This window comes from Onychomys torridus, chromosome 2 (genome assembly GCF_903995425.1).
Source record: "Onychomys torridus chromosome 2, mOncTor1.1, whole genome shotgun sequence".
NCBI lineage: Eukaryota > Metazoa > Chordata > Mammalia > Rodentia > Cricetidae > Onychomys > Onychomys torridus.
Window position 1 is genome coordinate 142,043,293 of NC_050444.1, and position 24,599 is coordinate 142,067,891.

A 24,599-nucleotide genomic window follows, 5' to 3' on the forward strand; every position below is an offset into this window, starting at 1 on the left:
GGCATCCACAGGAAGAGATAACTCATCACCCCAATGCCTCCTCACCTGGGATCACAGTACAGATGCCACCTTCAAACCAATGCCAGTCCTCACCATTTGCCTGCAGGAGGCAACCCAAATAAGCCAAGTTTGGGGGCCTGCACTGATCTCCATTGATCAGAAGCCCCAACCAGCACCTGTGGACTTTGATCTCTACAAGGTGAGAAAAGTGTTCACTGAGAGTATGAGTGAATTGACAAAACCAGTCTTCCCTGACCCTCATCAAGTCCCTCCATAAAAGGGGTCCCTGCTGGCCCCCAGCTAAGATACTCTTACCTGTATCCACTTCTTATCACCGGCACAACAAGAATGATCCTAAATTCCAAACCAGACCCTGTCAGGCCTCAGCTTAGACTCCTTCAGCAACTTCCATTAGCCGGTAGACTAAAAGCCAAACTTCTTCTCCAACCCGCAGCATCTCAGCAGGCATGCCCCCTGCCCGCCACTTCAAAGCCCTTATGGCCTTTCTGCTGCCCAGATGCCCTGGGGCAGCTTTCCATTTGGGACCTTTGCACATGCTGCCCTTCATCTGGGGGCACTGCCTGCTGCCTCTTACCCTGACCTACTCTGCTGTGACTGGCTCCCTCTGAGCCTGCCATCTTGCTTAAATGTCACCCCGCTCTGAGAGGTCCCGCGGTGTTCTGTCCCCAAAGCATCCCCCTGTCTCAGCGCTCCGTCGTTCTTCTCAACAACGTTCTCCACTCTGGGTTTGGGTGAGGAGTGTTGCCATCTCCAGCAACTCCTGGAAAATGGCACCCCGGCTTGTTCATGCATCGTTCGTGCATGCAGAGGACTCCCCACTTCCCCCTCTCAGATCCTCCCCCCCCCCGGCCCTCCTCTCCCCTCAGCTTCGTCAGTGTGAAGCTTTTGTGTGGTTGTCAGATCAGCCAGACCGAACAAAATGAACATGACCTTGCCTCCGTGTGGTCCTCGGATACACTATTAATTATGGCTGGCTCTTCTCCAGCCATGCCCGGCTCTCCCCCGGAGCTGCCTCCTCCAGTAGGTGAGGTGGGTAGAAGTGCCCGTGTCTGGCCTGAAAGATAATACCATGGTAACCATGGTTCACCCTCTAGCCATTCTTTAACTAGACTAAGAAATAAAAACAAAGTCTCCTTTGCAATGAAGCCAAAATCATAAACCTTTAGATTTCTGAGGAATGAACCCAAGAAGTGTGCAAAGACAGCTAACTAACAAAGAAGAAAGCACACAGTTATCCCTGTGTTCCCAACTGGGTACACGGGCAAACAAGGATATCCGTTCTCCGTAATAGCGAGTGTGGCCAATTCCAGTTCCAATCTCACTGGGGAGCTGATACCAGCAAGTTCATCTGATAGAGTTAACTGGAGATGTACCTGAATGAATTAGGGGGAAGAAGATGAAGGGAATCTCTTCATGTTGGAATACCAAAATATGAGGTTGTGGGGAGCTGCAAGGACACTGAAGAGCTGTGGTGTTCCTGGTTCCCAGGGAGCAGCAACCAGCACAGGAAAGGAGTGCTCACCAAAACAGCCGTCTCCATTGGGGCAGGTCAAATCGTCAGGGAACCCAGAGTGTTTGCTTATGAGTCTGTCTTCTTGAGGCCCATCTGAACAGGCAAGCATGCCCTGCGCATGGACCCACAGTAGGAAAGAAGGTCAGCCCACCCCCTCAAAAACCATCCCCAGGCTGGAGAGGCAGAAACAAATGAGCACACTATGTATGTATCGATTAGTGCTAAGGAGGAAGTAAACAAGGCTTCAATGTCTAAAATACAGAGGAGGCCACTTCAGATGGGCATTGGGATAAGTTATTGCTGAGTAAATAATATGATAATGATAAATATTAATAGTGTCCATCTCAAAGCATGAAACTGAAAACTCTAGGAAAATATTGCAGTTAGGTTTTTTTTTTTAGTAATTTCTTTTTTATTGTTTGAGGATATCATACATGCATATAATGTATTTTGATCAAATCCTCCCCGTTCCCTCCTCTCCAGCTCCTGTCCCCCTCCACCACTTTTCCTTCCCAGCATGTGTGCTGTGTGTGTGTGTGTGTGTGTGTGTGTGTGTGTGTGTGTGTGTGTGTTTTACCTACTGAGTCCACTTGGCAGTGCCTGTATATGAATGGCCGTAGGACCATCTCCTGGATCATGGCCTCTCAGGGACCACATGCCTGAAGAAACTGTCCCTCCCCCAGCAGCTGTCAGTTACCAATAGCTCCTCCACTAGGCGTGGGACCTTCTCCATTAGACTCCATGAATGCCCCCCATCCAGGGCCACACTCTACAGTTCTCGGACATGGAGTCATAGCTTCTATGAGTTCACATGTGCAATGGCACTCTGATGCCCAGCAAACAGTTTCCTTTCTACTCCTGGCTGTCACCTTCCTCCCATCCCCCTAAGTGTTTTTTTAATGTACTGCATTTATTCATTTACTTATTTATTTTTGCTTATCTGTACATGCGCATGTGTGTGGAAAGCAGAGGACAGCTTGTGGGAATTGCCTGTCTCCATCATGTGAATCCCAGGGTTTGAACTCAGGTCACCAGGCTTGACTGCAAGGACCTGTATCCACTGAGCCTCATGCCAGTCCTGTAATTTGGATTTTTAATCATGGTAGAGAAGCTTGCCCTGGTATAACATGCTGCTCTTTGTCCTTAAAGGAAACGATAACATATTTGAGTTACTTCTCTACTGATATAGACACCATAAACAAAATTTACAGTGAAAAGGGGTACCAGACACTAGGAGATAATGCTAGCATTGGAAAATATATCCCACAACAGGAGCCAATTTAGGTAAAAATAACAAATAAAGAGCTTGGTATGCAAACAGAATTTTTAAAAATGAGTAGCCCAATTAAGATGGATAAAAGAATATGAAGAGATAAAAATGTCCCCAAATTGTATTCGGAGGTTTTCAACATTATGTAAAATACTAAATTATCTAAATTCAAAATGCCAGTGAGGTTCCATTTTGGTCTAGCAGATGGGAGGGTATTTTAATGTGGAATATATTTGCAACACTGTAATATCTGGTGTTGAAGAGGTGGCATTTACAGAGAATAGTAAAACTTAATGCTGTTTGGAGGGAGCTGAGATTGACAGTGTCACGTGACAGGTAATTTAACAACATTTATTAGGGGAAAACTTAGATCTTCTATTCCCCTACCAAAACATTAGCGAAACAGGAAAAGTCCCACCAATATAGACATGTTCCTTGCAGTTTGATGAGAAATTGGGAAACAGATTGTCCATTTCTATAGGAAAAAAAAATTAAGTAGTTATATATGCCCACAGTCAATGATTGAAGAAAGACAGTGGCCTAAAACCAGGGTCGGGGATGCAACCCAGTGGATAGAGTGCTCTCCTAGCATGAATGCAGCCGTGGGTTGGATTCCCAGCACCACACAAAACTGGGTGTGGTGGTGCACACCTGTTATCCCAGCACTTCAGAGGTGAAGGCAGGAAGGTTAGAAGTTCTAAGTCGTCCTCAGCTACATAGTGAGTTCAAAGCTAGCCTGTCTAAAAAGAGGCCGGGAGGCGGGGGAGGGGGAGGAAGAGAGACTCAAGCTATGTTAGATACAAGCCCATGTTGGGGGCAACAATATGTGTATGTGTGCCCTGAGAAAAGTCTAGAAGGATATGTATAATAGTAAGTGGGAAACTCTGGAGAGTCGGATGACGGCATGAGAGAGGCATCGAAATTTCAAAGCATCTGTCTGCTGTTTGTTCTTCTGCCTTGCACAGGTCTCATTTTTATCATTTAAAAAGATGTATTTTAAAACACTTGCAGTGAGTGAAGAGGAAAATGACAGCAGGAGAAATCAGTGACACCCATGTGAAGTCTGGGGGTTCATTCCTAATAATAACGTGCCAGGGTTGGTTCTGTAGCTGTGACAGATGTGCCATGGGTGTAGATGGTGGAACTTGGTGAGGGTCTATAGGAAACTCATTCTCTCTGAGTGTATCCCAAAAGTGTAAGGAGATTGATTCACAGAGTCATGTCACCCAGGTTTGTAGCCATAGTAACCTCAGCTGCTCAACCCCTTTTGGTCTGGGATGAATTGAGGCTCCTCCCAGGCTCTCAGGGTCTGGTGTGGTGTGCACCTCCATAGAGACAGAGGCCCCTGTGTGGCCTGCATCAATTTATAGGGATTCACTAAGTCTGTCTGTAGCTAACCGCTTCAGCGTTCTGCTCTGAGAAACCCCAGCTCCCCCTGCAGCTGGTCAGCCTCTGAGATGCCCCACAGTTCTCCTTGCCTGTGCCTTTTCAAAAAAAAAAGTGTGTGTGTGTGTGTGTGTGTGTGTGTGTGTGTGTGTGTGTGTGTGCGCGCGCCATGGCATATACTCAAGATCAGAGGAGAATCTCTATCCACTAATGAGTCCCAGAGATGGAGCTCAGGTCTTTGGGCATGGTGGCAAGCGCCTTTATCTACTGAACCTATCTCACTAGCACCCTCGACTTTTAAAGAGAATTCACACCCTTTCTTGCCCCAGTCCCCTCTCAATCTATAATTATAAGGATTTACACACAGGAGCTTGGTCTGTGGGGAATTAAGAGGAGAAATGAAGTGTGGCCATGCTGACATGCACAAACCCCCCATACACCCATGTCCCCACAACTAGTGGCCCCAGTGGATGGAGCCAGCCAAATGGAAGCATGAGGATGCTTCCAGATGATGCCTCTCCTCCTCCCTGCCAATCTTCCTAGGCGGTGACGTCCCCTGACCAGAAGTTCTGGGGCAGAAAGTGGTAGAACATGGAGTGACCACCTGTCTCTTCTCTGTCCAGGCTCCATTTCCTTGTGTTTGACACAGAAGAGGTCCATGATGTGCTACGCATCTGGGATGGGCCTGTGGAAAGTGGGGTTCTCCTCAAGGAGCTCAGTGGCCCGATGCTGCCCAAGGACCTGCACAGCACCTTCAACTCAGTTGTTCTGCAGTTCAGCACGGATTTCTTCACCAGCAAGCAGGGCTTTGCCATTCAGTTCTCAGGTACGCACTGGCCCACTGCCAGCGTCTTTAAGCCCCTCCTCCCTTCTGTCTCTCCAGCCTTGGAAAGATATTATTGGCATCTGCTATGTATCTGGTTCGTGGTTTATTCAAATGTCCATGCTGGGGAAATAAGAAAATAGCTTAGTCAGTGAAGTGCTTGTCATATGGGCATGAGACATAAATTTGAACCCCGGAATCCATTTTAAAAAAAAAGAAAAAAAAAAAGACAGCTCCTCATGAACAATGCATAATGCTAGAGGTTAGTCTCTACCTCCACAGGTACACACACACACACACACACACACACACACACACACACACACACACACACGGCACATAGGCATGTCCATGTGCTCCTGAGAGCACACAAAAACGTTTCCATGCATGCTGAGCTTACTTGGGCAGGGAAAGCAGACAGACAGACTGAGAGACACTCAGGTTCTGACTGAGAAGTGTATGAGTGGAGAAACTCATGCTGCTGAGGTCACTGTGGGCATCAAGGAAAATGTTCTAGAACATGTGTTATCCACACTCATGCCTGAAGAATGAATAGAAGTAAGTCAGGCAAAGAAAGCGTCTGAAGGATGGACTGGTCAATGCCACGGAAAGATATCACCAAGCTGGACCTCAGAGGCATGCAGACCCCAGTGAGCAGGAGGGGAGAAAATAGCACATCCTGGGTGCAAAGAACGGTTCGAGAAAACAGTGGGCTCTGGAAGTAGAAAGTGGTTCCTTGGGGTGAACAGAGGGACATGATGAAGAAAGACACTGTGCGCAGTGGCATGGGGCGTGGTTCTAAAAGTGCTGACGCCACGTGCTGCATGCTCCGGTTCTTTCTTGAGTGCAGGTCTTAGAAAGCACCAGACACCAAGCATGAACGTGATCTTAGTACTCTCAATTCACTAAGTGTGCACTACAGTGGCCAGTTACAGAGGCACATGACAAAGGGCTACCCAAACGGGCAATGCTCAAACGCTCAGGCCCCAAGGTGACTGGTCTGCCCAGAGCTCAGGATCTCTAGACTTTGTTTCTCAAGTTCCTAAGCAACTGAGTCCGCCTTGGTTTGCGCCACGGTTTATCATAGGGCAGCTGTCTTCGTTACCATCCCCTCAGGCCACTGTGCAGAGGGCAGATGTCGCCACACTCCCTCCTAGCTAGATTGGCCCCAGGTACCCATGAGCCTTCGGCAAGATGTCAAATCCTACTCCTGGCTCATTTCTGCATCTTTCTTCTCTGCGGAGACAAGCGTTTACCAGCATGTATGTGTTTGGGGGTGGGGGGCTCTCCAGGATCTGGGTAGGTTTCTGGTAGTTCCCACTTTCCATCATATAACTGACCCTCCATATCTGAAGTTCTGTATCTATGGATTCAACCAATCCCAGACCAAAAATTTGGGGTGGGGGGAGGATCACATCTGTACTGAATATGTGCAGGTGTTTTTCTTATAGTTATTCCCAATCAATATAGTATAATAGTTATTTGCATATAATGTATTAGGTATTAGAGATAATCTACAGATGGTTTAAAATATGGAAGGGGATCACAGTGGTTATAAGCAAGAACTGCACCGTTTTCACACAAGGGATTTGAGTATCCATGGCTGGGAGGATGCCTGGACCAAGTCCCTCCAGGATCTTGAGGGACACCAAGAGTCAATAACTTGTCCTCAGAACATATGTGCAGTTTTCTGGCCTGGCAAACCTCGATGGAATATTAATTGGTACTGAAAAAAAACAACAACAACAAAAAAAAACCCAAATGTTCAGGATCCAGTCATGTTAGAAAGAGGCTGGGTGGAGGCAAACCTAAGCAGATTATCTCAAACGCTTATGCGGCTCCTGAGAGCATTTGGTATGCTCACGCTCATAAATTCAAAACGTGTCTGGTAGGTCACACTTTCCGAATGTATTTGACCATGAATGAGTTTTTTTGAGGCCGTCTCAGGAGACTGGCATCTCATGGAGCAAACTTAGTGACTGCTGGAATGAGCAACAGAAGCAATGGAAGCTTCTCAGCATAGCGAGAGGAGAATGCAGAAGAGACTCCCGGGCACTCTCTCTGGGAAGGGACAACATGAATAATTAAAGCATATGTGCCTTTGCTCTGACTGTGCCCAAGCTGGCAGAGACTGCTAGAAACAAAATGGCAAAAAAGCCCGCCATTCCAGATGAGTCTCCCACAGATTTGCATCATCTGACCTCTTCTTCGTCCTCATTGTAGCCACACAGCATAGTCCCCAGGCACCTTCTTCCAGCTATGCCTCACTCACACAGCTTTCTTGTGCATTGCTCAGCTTGCCAAAGTCAGTCATCCTTCAGGGTTTGCTTCAGATGCCACTGCGCCCTGATCTCCCTGTTCTGAATAAGTTGCTGCTGCCTCTGCCACCCCACCCCCAAGCAGCTCACTTCTGTTTCTCTAGCATTAGCCAATGCCAGCCCTCCTGCCCGTCTTGTGGTGGCACTTCCTTGGCATCACACATCATTCTCAAAGTATGAAGGCTAGTGCCAGACCTCTCAGGCTCCGTGCATGTATGCAGCAGGTGTTCCAATGCATGATGTCATGAGCAGATGAATGGAGGGGTTCCCCAACACTGGGGTTTCCTTAGGCAATCTTATGCTGATCAAAGTAATTCCAGCTACATAGCCTGGGCTCCAAAAAGACCATGGCAACCTGGCTGCAATGCTCTGGGCATACCCACGGTTCCGGAAAGGTCACCTTACCTGTTGCTGTCATCAGTTAGCAAATACCAGAACTCCCCTTGGGAGATGGAATGGCTTACCACACGTGAACTTGCTAGTGCATGTTTGATGAGGGATTGGGCAGAAATGCCAGGGATGATTAGCACAAGCTTGGCTTTATTAAGTAAACATGACTGTGTAACATCTAACATCCTGTCAGTACCTTGAGGATCTAGCCTTTCCCTGGAGGCTTTGGCAAGCTGCTCAAATCCAGGAGCACTCAACAGAGAAAATGAGAACCACAAGAGGTGAGCAGGCAGCAGGATCTCAGCCATCTACAGAGCAGGTAGCAGCTAAGCTCCCCCTACATCATCTCTTAGAGGTTTTACAGAAATACGATGTCACCACTGTAAATCCATGTTGACCATACAGGCAGTGTGGTTTCTCACATAAGGTCATGTAGTTACTAAGTAGCAGAGCCTGGATCCAAACCCACGTGTCCGATTCCCAAACCGAATGCTTAATCATTGCATGTCTGTTGCCTACCATACAAATAACCTTTCCGAGTGTGGCCAGAACTGCAAACTGTTTTGCTCCCAGGCAATCATTTACATGTATACAGCACCCCGTGACCCGGGGGATGAAAGCTAAGCCTGTTTTTAATTGGGAAGGCAGACGACGATTCTTATTTGACTTTCTAAACAAGTTCAGCGAGTGTCAAACAGCAATGATCCGTTCGTTCATTCATTCATTTATCCAGCAAATATTTACTAAGCACTATCGTGTGCTGAGTACTGAGTACCCTGGGGATACAGGGATGAGCAGCATTGTCTCTGTTGGCAGAGAGATGCCCAAGTGATAGACAAGGAAGAGGCAAACAAGTATATTAGCCAGATTGTTACAGATTGTCCTGGGACAAGAACTGAACAGGATAGCCTGATGAAAATGATGGGAAGGGTTAAAGGTGAGCCCAGAAAAGCGGATGAAGGAGGCCTGTCTAAAAAGTGGTAGATAGATAGAGGGATAGATAGATGGATGGATAGATAGATAGATAGACAGATAGACAGACAGACAGACAGATATAGAATGTCAAGGTGGAGCTGCCACAGAAGACTTGCTGCTGTCGAGTTGTTCCAGGCAGAAGGACCAGCAGTGTGCAAGGTCCTGTGAATAGGAAGTGGCAGGCGTGAGGGGACTAGTGGGAAGATTTTAGGAATATGGCTGGAACATAGTGATGGGACCTCATCAAAGGCCAATAAATACAGGAACGGTTTTAGAATGCTTCCTCAGAAGTGGGGGGACTTGAGGTAGGCTACCCCCCCCCCCCGGGGCATGGCGGCACAAGGCTGTAATCCTAGCCACCCAAGAGGCAGAGGCAGTAAGAGAACAGGTTCAAGGGTCACCTGCCTGACTTAGTGAGATCCTGGCTCAAAATGTAAAATGCTCAGAACAGAGCAGTGGGAAAGCACTTACCTAGCATGAAGAGGCCTGAGGTTTGACTCTCAGGTCATTTTTTTTCCAAACGGGTGGTGGAGGGTGGGGTAGGAAAAGAGGGAGGGAGGAATAAATGAAGGGAGTAACAAAGGGAGGAAGATGGGAGAAGAGAAAAGGAGGGAAGCTAAGACACCATACAGCAGGCTTCAGTAGCGCTTTCTGTCGAAGACTAGAGTCCTTCAGACTTTGTGGTCCACGTGGCTTGCTGTTTCCGTTCACTCTCTTCCATTGAAGCATGAAAGCAGAGGTGGACGCCATTGAAACAGATGACCATTGCTCGTGTTTCAATAAAACTTTATTTGTGGAAATAAGTACAGAGGCAGATTTGCCTGTGGCTGTATTTTGTCAAACGCTGCCTTTGGTGTTGTGGAATCAAAGATAGCATGCCACGCCTTGTATTGAGTGACATTGGTGCCAGGTTCCCTGGGCTGCCACTCATTGGTCGTTTCTACCAAAGTGCTCCTGGTGGCAAAACAGAATGGTTGCATCTCCCCAGGGGTTGGAAGGCATAGCCAGCGGAGAATCTATTTGAGGCTTCATGTGTAAAAGCCGATGTGAATAGTATATTCTAGGCCAAAACAGATTCTTCTGTTTGAATGTAAAATGAAATTACCCAACTGTGGGATAGGGAGCTGTAAGCGAATCACAGGGTCTCCAGAAACTTCCTGCCCCTAGGATCTACAGAGCACATGCTGCAGAGACAGGCCCTGCCGTCTACTTTGAGCTGGGAAGACAGCTAGGATATGGAGGCTGCCCATTCATTCCTTTATTAGGTTTATTCCTTTCTTCTACCCTTCAGTTCACCACTTGTTCCATAAACACTACTCCCTTTAAGACTTGGTTAAGAGCCAGATCACAAACATCTCCTAAGTCGCTGGGTCTCTTTGTTTACTTGTATGTATGTGTATGTGTAAATACATGTTCTCATAGATGGATGAACATACATGTCTTTCTTGGAATGGAGGCCAGAGTTTGATGTTGGATGTTGTCTTAGAGTTTCTATTGCTGTGAAGAGACATCATGACCACAGCAACTCTTTAAAAGGAAAACATTTCATTGGGACTGGCTTACAGTTTCCGAAGTTTAGTCTGTTATCACCATAGTCAGAAGCATGGTGGCAGGCAGGCAGGCAGACATGGTGCTAGAAAGGTAGCTGAGAATTCTGCGTCTTGATCCACAGGCAATAGGAAGTGAACTGTCATACTGGGCATGGCTTGAGCATATGTGAAACCTCAAAGCCTGCCTCCACAGTGACATACTTCCTCCAACAAGACCACACCTCCTAATAGTGCCACTCCCTATGGGCCAAAGTTCAAACACATGAGTCTATGGGGGCCATACCTATTCAAACCACCGCAGGTGTCTTCCTGGGTCATGCTATGCTTTGTTTACTGAAAATCCTGCACCCAAGGCTCCTGAATTCACTCAGTATAGCTAGCCAGCTTGTCTCTGGTATCCCTGGAATCTGCTTTCCAATTGCTGGGACTACAGACCAGCTGCCATGTCCACACAGCTTCTCCAAGGGTTGTCTGGCCTCCAGGCTTTTGCCCCCAAGTCATCTGCCCTGCCCCCTTTCTGAGTTTTGAATGCAACCAGCCACTTAGCTTGATTCTGAGCTCTGCTCTGCCACTGGCTACAGATATCTGGTGTTTCCCTGACTGTGGTGCAGGTCTAAAGCGTCCACAGCTGTTTTCACTTAGGGAGAGGCCTGACCTCCACAGAGTACCAGTGTCTCTCACAGGAAACTACTCAGCACCCTAGCAGGCCAACTCCAAATCCTTCTCAAACCCTTCTGCTTAGTTAGATCCGTGGTATTTAAATGAGATAGCAAAACTTCGTATAACAATATTTGTATTTGTAAATAGAAGTCATTTCTGCGATCATAACAGCACAGCTAGGCTTAAAAAAAGACACACCTCCTGCTAGATCAGTGGTTCTCAATTTTCCTAATGCTGTGACTCTTTAATATAGTTCCACCTGGTGTGATTGATGACCCCGACCATAAAGTTATTTTCATTGCTGCTTCATAACTATAATTTTGCTACTGTTGTGAATCATAATGTAAATATCCGATAAGTGACCCCTGTGAAGGGTCGAGACCCACAGGTTGAGAACCACTTCGCTGGATGACTGCCAGTCCCAGTGAGGTCCAATGGTGATGCTGATGTTGGTGGACACGCTGGTGGCTGCAGTGGCAGCACTCTGTGGTGGAGGCAGTGAGAGGAGAGCCAGAGAGGGTGAGAGGAGGGCCAGAGAGGATGGGAGGAGGGCCAGAGAGGATGGGAGGAGGATGGTGTCGCTACAGCTGGTGCCAGCAGTAGGGGGTTGACAGTGGTGGTCCAATGCAAGGGCAGTGATAGTCCGCACTGCTGATAAGCTGTGAGCCTGGCTGATAGGCAGACACTACATCAGCACCACCCTTCTGTTTTCTTGCCTCAGTGTCCACAGCCACATCCTGCAATGACCCTGGAGTCCCGCAGAACGGGAGCCGGAGTGGCGACAGCTGGGAGGCTGGTGACTCCACGGTGTTCCAGTGTGACCCTGGCTATGCGCTGCAGGGAAGTGCAGAGATCAGCTGCGTGAAGATTGAGAACAGATTCTTCTGGCAGCCCAGCCCGCCCACGTGCATTGGTACAGAGCAGCTGCGGGTTCTGCTCCTCCCTCCAGACTTTGGGTTGTGGGTACCAGGCACCTCCACACAGGAGGCAGCTGCCTTTTGAGCCTGGAGCCAGGAGTTTTAGAAGAGAGGAATGGTAGAGAAAATCCAGTTTTCCTACCACACTGACAGGCACATGCAGACACACATGCATGCATGTGCACACACACACACACACACACACACACACACACACACACACACACACCACTACCAATGTTGCACTTTCAAAAATGATCTCAGAGAGTTGTGAGCCAGGCAGGCCTTGTCTCTGACCCATCTGTCTAGGATGGATGGGTCGGTCACCCCAGGCCAGAAGATAGCAGATTTCCAGAGGCAAAGGAAAGACACTTGTTCCCCCTCTCCTAAGGAATTGCTGACCAGTTGGACTGGGATTCCTGAGATCTGCCCTTTGTCTTAAAAATCTCCCCCATTCAACAGAAGAAGGCTCTTTCAAAAAGGCTTAAAGTCATGTTGCTTACAAAGGAAGGAGACTCCATAATCCTGCCCCCAGATACCTGAGATCTGGGTGGGGAGACTTGAAGGGAGAGGTGGCCAGGAAAGACAGAAAGAGAGAAACCAACCCCAGGTGCCCACACACCCCAGATGCCCAGATGCCCCAGGTGAGCATGCTCCAGGTATTCACATGTTCCAGATGCCCACATGCTCCAGATGCCCACATGCCCCAGGTGCTCACAAGCCCCAGGTGCCCACATGTTCCAGGTGCCCACATGTTTGTAGCTCTTTTTCCCACTGGGTGAAATGATGACCTCAGTTGTTGCCTGTGTCCATGGAAGATGGGTGGCAGGTGGACTCAGAAGAGTAGAGAAACCATGGCCACTGAGTCTGTGCATATGCCTGGCTCACACTAGACATTTGCTTAGATAACCCCATTTGGCTTTTCCCTACAGCTCTCTGAATTTAGCACCATTCCCTCATTATAGCTACAGAAACTGAAGTAGACAAATTTGGGTATCTTGTCCCAAATTGCAAAGCTAAGAAACACAAGAGCCAAGATCCCTGCCCACGCCAGGCTGAGCACAAAGCCTCTTGATTCCCACCACCCATGTTCCATCTCTGCTAGAGACAGATTTGGGGGACTTCCTATGACCTCGCCCAGCTGTCTTCACACTGGAAGGTTCTGTGGGAATGCCATCCTGACACCTGAGGCCTTCCCTTTACAGGTCCTGGCTATGGGGTCTGGTGCTGCAAGCAGGATGCTGAATCCCTTTCCTTGGTGGAAATGGGGTTAGCTGGGTTCACGAACCAAAGGGGCTCTGAAGCCAGCTCAGTGTTGGGAGGCAGATTTGCAGGCACAATCAGACCCAGGTGCAGGTGAGGATCTGCCACCCACTGGCTGGGAGGCCTTGGGGAAATTGTTCAACTCAGCCTGGGGTCCTCACCTGTTGAGGGAAAATACACATGCCCTTTGTGGCATTGTAGAGAGACAACACACCCAGCCCTCACCTCATCAAGTCTGGTCCCCTTCCCTTTCTGAGCTCAGTTGCCCTCTTTGTTTCCTAGTTCAAATCCGTGGGCTCCCTTTTTCTCCTTAAGCCAGAATCCCATTGGCGGGGCAGGAGGAGTTCTGCTGGGGAGTATCCAGAAGCCTCCATAGCCCTGCTCAAAGTCCCCTGGCCCCTAAGCTTGTGGCCCTCTAGTATACCTTTCAGAAAAATAAGCCCTGCAGCACCATGCCCCAGAGGAGGTCTGTGCTGGGCTGAACTAGCAGGCTTCAGTTGGGCACCCAGCAGGGCAGTGAGGTTAATTCAGCTTTCATTGAGCATTCTTCCACACGCAGCCTCGGGGAGTGTTCCTCGGACTGCAGAATAAATGTCTTTGCCTCTTCTCACAAACAGATTGGAAATCCCAGTGATAAGCCCCTCATTTCCAGCTCCTTGGCAGTCTGCCACAAGTGGAGCTTGCTGGCCTTGATGGCCCTGCCTTACAGAAGAGAAACAAAGAAAGAAAGCAAATATTTGTCAAGCATCATCTGTGATGGATGTTGGGCTAGCCGTGATCACAGTGAAGTCAGCCCAGGAGCTTAGAGCTCTGGTTCTGGATTCTGACACCCTGCGTTCAAGTCTGGCTTCACCACAACCGTCTGTGTGACTTTACACAATCGGCTTGAACTTTCTATGCCTTTAGCTCCTTTACCTGTAAAACAGGAAATGGGTAGTGTCCTTCTTACACTCGGAAGCATGCCCCCTGGTCAACACTGTCCAGTAGAAACCATCATCATCATCATCATCAGAAATAAGGAACTGGAGCCTCAGAGAAGAGGAAAATATGCCCAAATTCACACAGCTACAGAGCAGCACTGTCCCCAGGACTGAATGACACCAGACCCATGCCCTTTTACAGCTCTGACTCCTCAGCACATACCATCTCCCTCCTAACTATCCAGAGCTGTCAGCAGCTGGTTCTTGCCCCAACTTGGCATCGTAGCTTACTGAGTTCCACTGTACACCCCCACACACACCTGTCCCTTGAAGCTGTTGGTGACCCAACCCAGGGGTCCTGTCTAGGACCTACCTGGCAGAGTGCAGAGAAGCCCGCACAGCATCCTAAGTGTGAAGCAGATACCTAGGGGTCATCTGGACAAAAGCCATGTCGAAGCTGAGGCTGGGAATCCTGACACCCTGGGGTGATCTAGAGCCCAGCAGAAGAGTCATGGGATTTTAGAAACAGCCACACTCACCCTGAATGCAGAAGCCTGAGGGAAACCCTTTACCCGAGCTGGCAGAAAGGAGTTGAGGCCATAATCCTGACCCAGAACAGTGGCATCATGGAGACACCCAGAGAATAACCCACACAGGCTGGGGAAAAAGGGTTTCTACATTCCAGCCAGACTAGGGCAGAGCCACATTTTTTTGTGATGGGATATCACAGTCTACCTTTGTGGTCCTAACCAGCCAGCCCCTGCCCAACCTTGTGCTCAGGCGAAAGTTCAGTAAAGGAGAGAAAACAAGGGGAAGTTCAGCTAGGGGGAAAATCCATGCCAGTGCTTCTGCTGTGGGCCTGCAGTGGGGGACACTATTCTCTCCCAGGACCTCCTCCAGAGGAGGAGCCAGACTATGGAGCCGAGAAGTGCAGGCTTAAGTCTGAGAATAAGGTGAATTACTTCACCTCTCTGGGCCTCGGTTTCCTCTTTGTGTATAATCCAGGAGAGCACCCTCCGTCCTCACTCCCAGCTTGCTGAGCTGCCAACGAGACTGACCAAATGAACAATTCATCTGAGGTGACAAGTCCTGCACAAGTGATTCTGGACTCAACGTGGTTCCTAGGATGAATCTTTCCATGGAGAAGACACCCTGTTCATGAGTCCTCCAGGCTAACATTCAGCTATGTTAGGGCCTCTGTGGCCTGACTGAGGACTTTACCTTTTTCAGGTACCCTTATGGGAGCTGACCAAATCAGCAATGTAACAGCTCAGCTCTGGTACAAGCCAGGAGCCACTCGTTGGCCCACCCTTTGGTCCTCTGTTAGACCCTTTTGCCCCCTCGCCCCCACAACCTCGTCACCTGTCTTGGGTCTTCTGGTCGCCTCTTCCAGCTCCCGGCACCATCCACTACTGACCTTGGTAGCACCCTTGGTTTCCAGTTGAAGCTATCATCCAGTCTCCACCAGATTTCAGCTCTTGACTCCTTATGCTCCCAGCATCTGCTCTATTCAACACTTTGTACCACAGCCTGGCCAGGATGCAGGGAGCTGCTTGGGGCCTGCAGAGACTGAAGAAGACCCCTGGGAAAGTAGCTCAGTGGATCTCTGGCCACCTTCTCCTCCCATCTGTCGAGAACCCTGTCAGCCTTCTAGAAGAGGGTGGCCACTGTGGACTCGTTAGGGATTGTAGCACACTGGTCCTGGTAAGGTGCATACTCATCCTTAGGCAAGGAGTTTGAGAAGCTGGAAGGCATCTGGGCTCCAAGCAGATGCCAGCAGAACTAGCAGCCAAGGAGACCAACAGTGCTTGGCAGGCAAGCGTGATGGTGTTTTCCGCTCCCCATGATATCCTGTATCAGGGAAGATGCAGTGAAAACCCATGAGGCTCTCCTGAATTCTGGACACAAGACAGTGGGAAGATGCCAAGTAGTTCATATGCCTGACAGACAACAATGGCACCATTTTGACCATGAAACCTCTCCACTAAGCATCACAGACACTCCCCTAGAAGAGATATCACCTCTTTTTTACCACAAAAGGAAAATACGCAAGCCCAGAGAGGTTAGATAATTTCCCTAAGGTCACAGCTAGGAAGAACCAGGTATTTATTGAAAATCATTTATGGAGAGCTGAGGATGCAGCTCAGTTGGTAGAATGATTGCCTAGCATGCACAAAGCCCTGGCTTCAATCCCCAGGATCATGTCAAATCAGGTGCTTGGGAGGTAGAGGCAGGAAGATCAGGAATTCAAAATCATCCTTCACTACAAGGCAAATTAGAGACTAATCTGGGCTACACAAGTCCCTGTCTCAACAACAACAACAACAATAATATTGTTATTATTTAATGATGTGAAATATACATAGTATAAAATGACCTATTTGAAGTGATCAGGTAAAGGGGACAACTTACCCTTACCTTCTTCTCTCCTTAGCTCCTTGTGGAGGAGACCTAACTGGACCATCAGGAGTCATCCTGTCACCAAACTACCCAGAACCCTACCCACCAGGCAAGGAGTGTGACTGGAGGGTGACCGTCTCTCCAGACTACGTCATCGCCCTGGTATTTAACATGTATGTACCTTTCCCAGGGTGGGAGACCAAGGGTTTAGAAAAGCTAGGGGGTTGAGGACCTGGGTGCTCAGGTGAGTCCTCATAGGTGTATGGCAGAGCTCTCAGATCCAGGGGTGAGAGAGAGATGGAGAGAGATGGAGATGGACAGGCTGTCCAGCATTAGCATTGGCTATCTTCTCTGTACCAGGCCCCATGTCTACAGAATCCTTGCAATAGTTTCTGAAGCAGCTAACATTCTTTCTCTTATACTTCTGAAGCTACTAAAACCAGAAAAGAGCCCCTCCACTGCATGGCTCTCTCCCCAGGGTTTCCCTCCCTCCTTTCAGGTCTTTGTGACCTTTGCACCTAATCCCCACACTCCCACTTTCATCCCACTCACAAGCAAGTCTCCAGAGATCTGCCCTGTCTCCTCCCTGCTTCCCCCATCCAGGGGCACCCTTGGGCCACTAAAACCTGGCTGCTGCCCCAACAGTCCCATTAGGAACACTTCTGATTAAAAACAACAACAACAACAACCAAAAAAAAAAAACTCCAGTATGAGCTGGGGAGATGGCTCAGTCAGTGTTTGCCACACAAGCCTAAGGCTCTGACTTTCAAAGGCCAGGCATGGTAGAACATGCTTATAATCTCAGCACTGGGGAGGCAGAGATAGGCAGCTCCTTGGGACTCCCAGCCTAGACTACTTGGCAAGCTCCAGGCTAGTGAGAAATTCTGTCTCAAAAAACAAGGTGAACAACCCTTTGAGGAGCAATGCCCAAAGTTGACCTCTGCATGAGTGTACACCTGTCAGCATCCCACATGCCTTCTCTCTTTGCCTAACTCCTGCCGGGCCTGAGTCTTCATCTTCCATCACAGTGATGTCCTGGTCTTCATATTGACCACTCTGCCCCGTCTAGCCTTCCAAGGTACTCTCTCTTAAAAGTAGAGAAACAAACAGGCCCCTTATCTGTCCACCCTTTAGTAAATCCATCCTGCTTGTAAGTCAGTCTGAATTTCTGAGTTTGGCTCCTGCAGTCTGGCACACACCCACCTCTCCAAACAGGCTGCCATCCATCCTGTGACGGGAGCTCCAGCCACACTGAATACCTAGTGGTTTCCCTGAGTCTCAAAGACTGTCCCATGCCCTGTAACCTCTGCTCCTGCCTCCCAGTGACTTACTGTATCCCCTCCGTGTCACACTGCTGAGACTCATTGCTTTCCCCAGAATAATCTCAGGCTGAACCACCATGAAAGCCTGAGTGACTCCCTCCCTGTAGACAGTACACTTTATGGACCTTATGTTATACACTCCTGGCCATTCTGTACAGTCAGCCACAATGTGAAACTGTCTTAAAACCACAGAAAAAAAAATACTAGGCCATTCCACAATTTGTGACCAAGACAGACTCAGCCAGAGGCTTTCCCTGAAGGCGTTTGAAAGAATGGATCATTTCTAGGGCTAGAAGACCATGCCACCCAGAAACAGGAGACAACCCTGCAGTCCACACCAGTGTGGGAAGATTCCAAGTAGAGAGGACACACATCTGCTTCCTCGACCCCCACTCTATTTCCCTACTCCCCTCTTTGTGCCAGCCTGGCTGAGACCCCTCTCTACACCACATGCCTTGGCTAAAGGGTAGAAGGACTGAGAAGTCCAACCAAATGGTACATGTCAGTGTCCCCATGCATCCCTGGGCATAATGCCTTTGCATCAGAAATCTGTTTTCTGAAAATACATTTGCTTCTCTATTATTTTCACCTTTTTACGCTTGACTTAGTATAAATTGCCTTTATTAGACCTGTGCTTGAGAGCAGAATCACGCATCAGAGAACAGGCCCACTTTAAGAATTATCAGATAGACCACATGGAGTCCCAAGGGGTGGTGAAGCAGTTAACACAGCCCCCCAGCAGGGCATGAGGGATGCTCAGACCCCACTTCTCTCTGTCATTGTCCATGATGTTCACTCTAGGCAGATGTGTCCAGCCTACAGCCTGTGGGTCTCACGTGTCCCACAACAGCTACAAATGTGGCCTGACATATTTGTAGATGACAGCAATGGTGTCAAAAAGCTAAGATGCCCCTGCTAAGCACCCTAGGGGGATAAATTACATCCATGAACTCCAGTTACACTTGTTAAACTAAGAAAGATGTTTAGGATGACTTTTCATCCCACACTAGGGTCAGGGTAGCTCAGAGAGAGACATCTAAAGGTGATGCTAGGCCCCAAGTGGTGGCAGATACTGAAGAACCCCATGACTGGCATGAGATGGAGGGGGAAAACTAGGCTTTTCATGGCGGCAGGTCCTTGCTGGAGGAGATGGCTCCCTGGGTAGCCCCTGCTCTTACCAAAGTCAGTGCAAACCAGCATGACGGCAGAGCCCCTGAGTCTGGTAAGAGCTCTGGGTTCAGAGCTGCCGGTTTCTCCCCTTCATGTTCAGAGTTGGCAACTTGCTTCCCCTCCTGTGTGAGAAGAACCTGAGATCTTTGGCTACAGAATTGAGAACACTCGCTGACTAGAATCTTCCAGCTGTGCCCCAAACCACATTCATATCAGCTCTCCTGACTGGAAAGTCACTGGACCTCTCTTCCTCCTCAGTCTTCAGGGGTGGGTCCCATAGGATGATGGGCTTGCTTCCCCAGCGAAAGCCTCTTTGACCTTCCTGGGGTGGGGATGGGCTGTTTTTGTTCTCCAGATTTAACTTGGAGCCTGGCTATGATTTTCTCCACATCTATGATGGACGGGACTCTCTCAGCCCTCTCATAGGAAGCTTCTATGGCTCACAGCTCCCAAGCCGCATTGAAAGCAGCAGCAACAGCCTCTTCCTGGCCTTCCGCAGTGATGCGTCTGTCAGCAATGCCGGCTTTGTTATCGACTACACAGGTAAGGGCCTGGTGCGAGGGAGTCCCAAGAGTAGGGCCAGCAGGCCTAACAAAGGAAGAACAGCGTGGTACAGAAGGGGGAGGGAGATAGGCTAGAACACAGGGAGCCTGCAGGTCTCTTACAGAGGGTTGTCTTCCCTGTGATCCCGCCCCTAGGTGACTTAGTCCCACAGATTCACATACCGTAGGGCTAAGAGAGTACGGTGACAGCAGGTTTGGGCATCCTGCTTCTGTCTTCAAATCACGATTTCTCTCCCCACTTCTTATAAGGCCATTTCTAACTCTGCCTTAGGCTCGTCGTTTTCCTTGACAGCCTTCAGCCGATACCTTTCTGGCCATTCCCCTGTACTGTGGGCACATGCTGAATCTCAGTCTTCCTCTAGACCCCAGCCAGAGCCTCCACCATCTTGGGAAACTGACTGTGGCCTACTCCCATCTTCTGTTGCTATAACAGATACCCGAGGCTTGGTACTTTTTAAAGAAAAAAGTTTATGGCTCATAGTTTTAGGCTGAAAGTTCAAGATTGGATCTGGCCTTCTGGTTGACCTCTTCTGCGGCCCTGAGTCAGGGGTGGGATAGAGGAAACAGTGAAGGGAACCCATGTATCAGAGACTCCATGGCCAGACAGATGGGCAGAAAGCTGGAAAAAAAACAAAAAACAAAAAACAAAACGTAGGAGCCAGGCTTCCTGTTCCTATAACCACCCACTATAACTGAGGTACCCTTAGAGTTGCCGTGATCCTTTTCAAAGGCAACGCCCCCCTGACCTGACCACCCCCCAGGAGATGCCACTTCTTAAAGGTTTCATCAGCACCTCAACATCACCACACTGGAAACCAAGTGTCAACCTTTGGGGTACATGCAAACCACAGCCAAGCTGTCCCACCCCATATAGACAGGGCAGCCTGTGTAAATCTATAGTCTTAATGCTTGGACACTGGCACTTTAGCCATAGACTGGTTACCATCTGATACATCCTGATGGCATCTTGTTATCCTTCTGACTCTCCAATTCATGTACTGCCATCAAATTTTGGAATTAGGCCAGTGGATAATGGAGAGCTCAAAAGAAGGATTTGATGGGTTATTTTTTTTTCTTAAAGATAACAAATATTTTAGATAATAAATATTTCCCTGTCATAGGTTCTCAGCTTTGTCCTTGTAGGGCTCAAATAGCCATAGACAAAAAGATAAAGGAATGGGCATGAGCATGTGTTGAAAACTCACTTGGGGCATGTGGGGTGCAATGTGGAGATGGCTCAGTCTGTAAAGCATTGGCACACACAAGGATCTGTGTTTGGATCTCATGCACCCATATGCCAACAACAACAACAAAACCAGGGAGCAGGAGAAACAACCCCATAGGTAAGAACACGTGGAGAGCAAGCATAAGGATCTTAGTTCAGATCCCAGCATCCACGTTAAAAACCAGGCCTGGCTACCCATACACCTGTGATCCCAGTGCAGTGAGGGACAGGGACCGGGGCATGCTAAAGCCTGGCTGGATGCCAGCCTGGCTTCAAGACCAAGAAGAGACTCTGCCTCAAGGAATGAAGTGGATGTCTTCTGATGCAAACCCACACACAAACGTGTACATATGCCACACACAAATGTACATACACCACACACAAACATGTACATATGCCACACTCAAATGTGCATACCCACACACAAACGTCTACATATGCCACACACAAATGTGCATACCCACACACAAACGTCTACATATGCCACACACAAATGTGCATACCCACACACAAACGTCTACATATGCCACACACCAATGTGCATACCCACACATAAACGTCTACATATGCCACACACCAATGTGCATACACCACACACAAGTATCTACATATGCCACACTCAAATGTGCATACACCACACACAAGCATGTACATATGCCACACTCAAATGTGCATACACCACACACAGCATGTACATATGCCAGACACAAATGTGCATACACCACATACACGCATATGTAAGTATTCTAGGCCTGCTTGTCACAGACAGCTCTTCCCCAGAGGGCTAAAGCAGCCACGGACAAAACAGAAAGAAATGTGCATAACCATGTGTCAATAGACCCTCACAAAAATGGCCGAGGTCCTTGCCTGGCCAATAACACAGCTTTCCAGTTAACTGGATTAAGTTCACATTTATTACTCAGCAATTGGGTGACTTTAGGTAGGTTCCTTAACCTCTCAAAGTCCCCACTTCATTCATAAAATAATGGCAGGAAAATTCCTTCACAGCAAAGCTACAAAGCTCAATGATCCTGTTCATTGAAGCCACTGGTACAGTACCTGGCATGTATCAAAAGCCCTGTGCTCTTCAGAGCTTATTAATAGTCAGGACAGTGTTCTGGGCTCCCGGGCACTCCACATTTTTCTACTCCATTATTCCCCTTTTGACCTTCTCTTCTTCCTTAATTATCCCAGATGGCATTACCCAAATCTGAGCTCCACTTCTTCCTTGATTTGTGAACTTGGCAAGTTATTATATTCTAGAACACTATCTACAACATAGGGCCAAAAAAAAAAACAAAAACAAAAACAAAAACAAAAAAACCAAAAAAAACAAAACCTTAGGTTGCAGAGGGTTAAGATTCAAAGACTCTGTGTGTGTGTGTGTGTGTGTGAGAGAGAGAGAGAGAGAGAGAGAGAGAGAGAGAGAATGATGTATTAGCACTGACATCTTCTGAAGCAGAAGAAACTAATGTGTCCACACACGTGTGTCACACAGTTCATCCAAAAGGGGCTTAACTCAGTTCCTACTTCCTGCTGTTCCCAGTGCAGACATTGATCATTCAGCATGAGCAAAATAGTTGAGGACCTGACTCCATTATAACTCAAAGGTGTGTGTGTGTGTGTGTGTGTGTGTGTGTGAACATGTGTGCATCTGGAGGCCAGAAGTCTCCCTCACATTTTATCCTCAAGAGTGCTTTCTACCTCCTTAGAGAGAGAGAGTCTCTTATTGGTCCGTATCTCACCAAGTAGCCAAGGCTAGCTTAGCCCAGCGCTGAGATTATAGGCCCACAATCCCACACCCAGAATTTGTATGTGGGTTCTGGGGATTAAACTTGAATCCCATGTTTTAGGGGGAAAAGTTTATTGACTGAGCCATGTCCTTAGCCAGCACCCAGACTTTAAACAGCCCTGACTTGTTGGCCACCACCCAGACATTTAACCAGCCCCAACTGGTGGACTGTTTTGACTATTGTCCCAGGATTTTGATCTTTGAAAGATCAAGAATGGACCTCATCTGTGAAGACCAGAGAGAAGCTGTTTCTGTTCCACTGCTCTGGGAGGCTTGGGTTTTATTTATGACCACGATGGTGATGTTTTAGTCATCCTGTTTTATTATTTACAGCCAAGCGCTGGCCAGTGGTAGATCTGTTTCTAGTCCTCATTCCATCTCTCACTAGCTGAATAGCTTGGGAAACCCATTCTGCTTCTCTGATCACCACATTCTTCACATAGCTTCTGAGTGTGAATGTACCGGACTCTGCCTGTGGAGGACACAGATGAGGTGGCTTTAAGAATGATACAGTGATATTCCTATGTGCGGGGCTGTCATCATTGTTATTAGTGTGATAACACTCAGGGTGGCAAGCCCATCCTCTTCTGAAATGTGAGTGAATGTGAATACACAATGTCGGGGTCATTGATGAGGCTTGTGTGTCTGGAGACAGCCAGAGAAGGAACAACGGGGGGGGGGGGGGGGTGACGTCACAGAGGGAATGATGGAGCAGCACCTGCAGGGCCTGTAGGCCTGAAAGGATTTTGTCTCCTCTGAGGACAGCAGAAGGTCTTGCTTGTGTTTTTCATCTCCCAGGTCGGGCCTGGCTGCCCAAGAGCCTGGGATAGGTAGGTTTTACCTGGTGCCTGGGGATTGTCAGTCAATCTGGAAATTGGAAGGGGAAATGGAAAGCAGCAACCACAGCTGATTCGGACTCTGTGTGAGCTTGGTTCCATTTCTTAATTTCAAATATGATTTGACTCATTATGAATTTATGATCACAGTTCAGCATATCTCTGCTATTGGAATGTGGGTCACCCAATGGCCATTTATAGTCTAGCCAGAGCCTCAGGCATAAGGAAAGGCCAGATTTGATGCAGGGATCAGAGTGATGTACCAGGAGGCACACAAGGATGCTGATGCTGGCCTTTGCCAGGCCAGTGAAGGTCCTCTGGGTCCAGTGAGTCCCAGCAGCACACCCAGGCCTGTGCATGCTCAGCTGTTTGGGGAAGACTTGAAGAGCGGGGAAATTAGAAAGGCTCAAATGTAAGAGCTGGATGGACATGACGGGATTATAGACCCTCGGGTCCTGTCCCATCACTCAGCAGGCTGATTGTCAGCTAAATGACAGCTTCAAGCAATGACTGCCATGTGTATGTGCAGTCTAAAAGGTACCCAGGTGACAGGGACTGCCCTCAGCAGAATTCCTCCTGAGCCATTCATCTCTGAACTCTGGTATCTTCCCTCCTTAGCCCTACTCATTCCGTGTTAGAGCCCAACTGCCAAAGAGGCTAGCACGTTAAGAGCCGCACAGTGTTCTCGCCCTACACTCTAACCAAACCCCGTGGGCCAGTGACAGGTTCCTGGTGCCATTTGGCCTTCGTTGTGTCCTGCCACTGCCTAGCTGACAGTCCTGGTGACAAGAATGAGAAAAAGCTTGTCACAGGGAGAGTAAGGGCTGCCTTCCAGGACTGCTTGGGATTTCTCTGGGAAAAAAGACCATAATGCCAGGTCTCCTTCACATACCCAGCACCCAGCTGGTACTCCCAGCACTTAGGAAACACCAAGTATGGTGCTGAGAGGTGTCAAAAGAGTAAATGACTTGGGTACATCCTCAGCTGCCTGCCTGGGAAGACTGTTGTTTTATCTCCTCACAGTGGCTGTACTTGTATCTACTGATATTTTAACTACCGTCTGCAACACTCCACACCCCCGTCCCCCGTAGTTACCACCATCCTGCTCAGGTCGTGGCCTGGTAGGACTTAGGGTCCCACTGGCACCCAGCCCTGCCACTGCCACCAAATGTAGTTTTTAACTAAGTCTCTGTTGTTCTATTAACCAATAAAGACTCAGGAGTCAGATGTTGGGGTGAAAGCCTGCTAGCTCAGAGGGGCCGAGAAGCAACCAGCTGACCTTCCT

The 24,599-nt window shown here is 48.5% G+C and overlaps 1 protein-coding gene across 3 annotated transcripts in view; it reads left to right on the forward strand.

The window, feature by feature from the left end:
- Csmd2 (CUB and Sushi multiple domains 2) overlaps positions 1–24,599 on the forward strand; it is a 572,883-nt gene that overhangs the window by 437,859 nt on the left and 110,425 nt on the right. For all 3 annotated transcript variants that reach the window (XM_036179375.1, XM_036179376.1, XM_036179377.1), the window contains 4 exons: positions 4,814–5,016; positions 11,628–11,819; positions 16,441–16,579; positions 19,254–19,441. In XM_036179375.1, the coding sequence (XP_036035268.1) occupies positions 4,814–5,016; positions 11,628–11,819; positions 16,441–16,579; positions 19,254–19,441 (722 nt within the window). The remainder of the gene's footprint in view (positions 1–4,813; positions 5,017–11,627; positions 11,820–16,440; positions 16,580–19,253; positions 19,442–24,599) is intronic.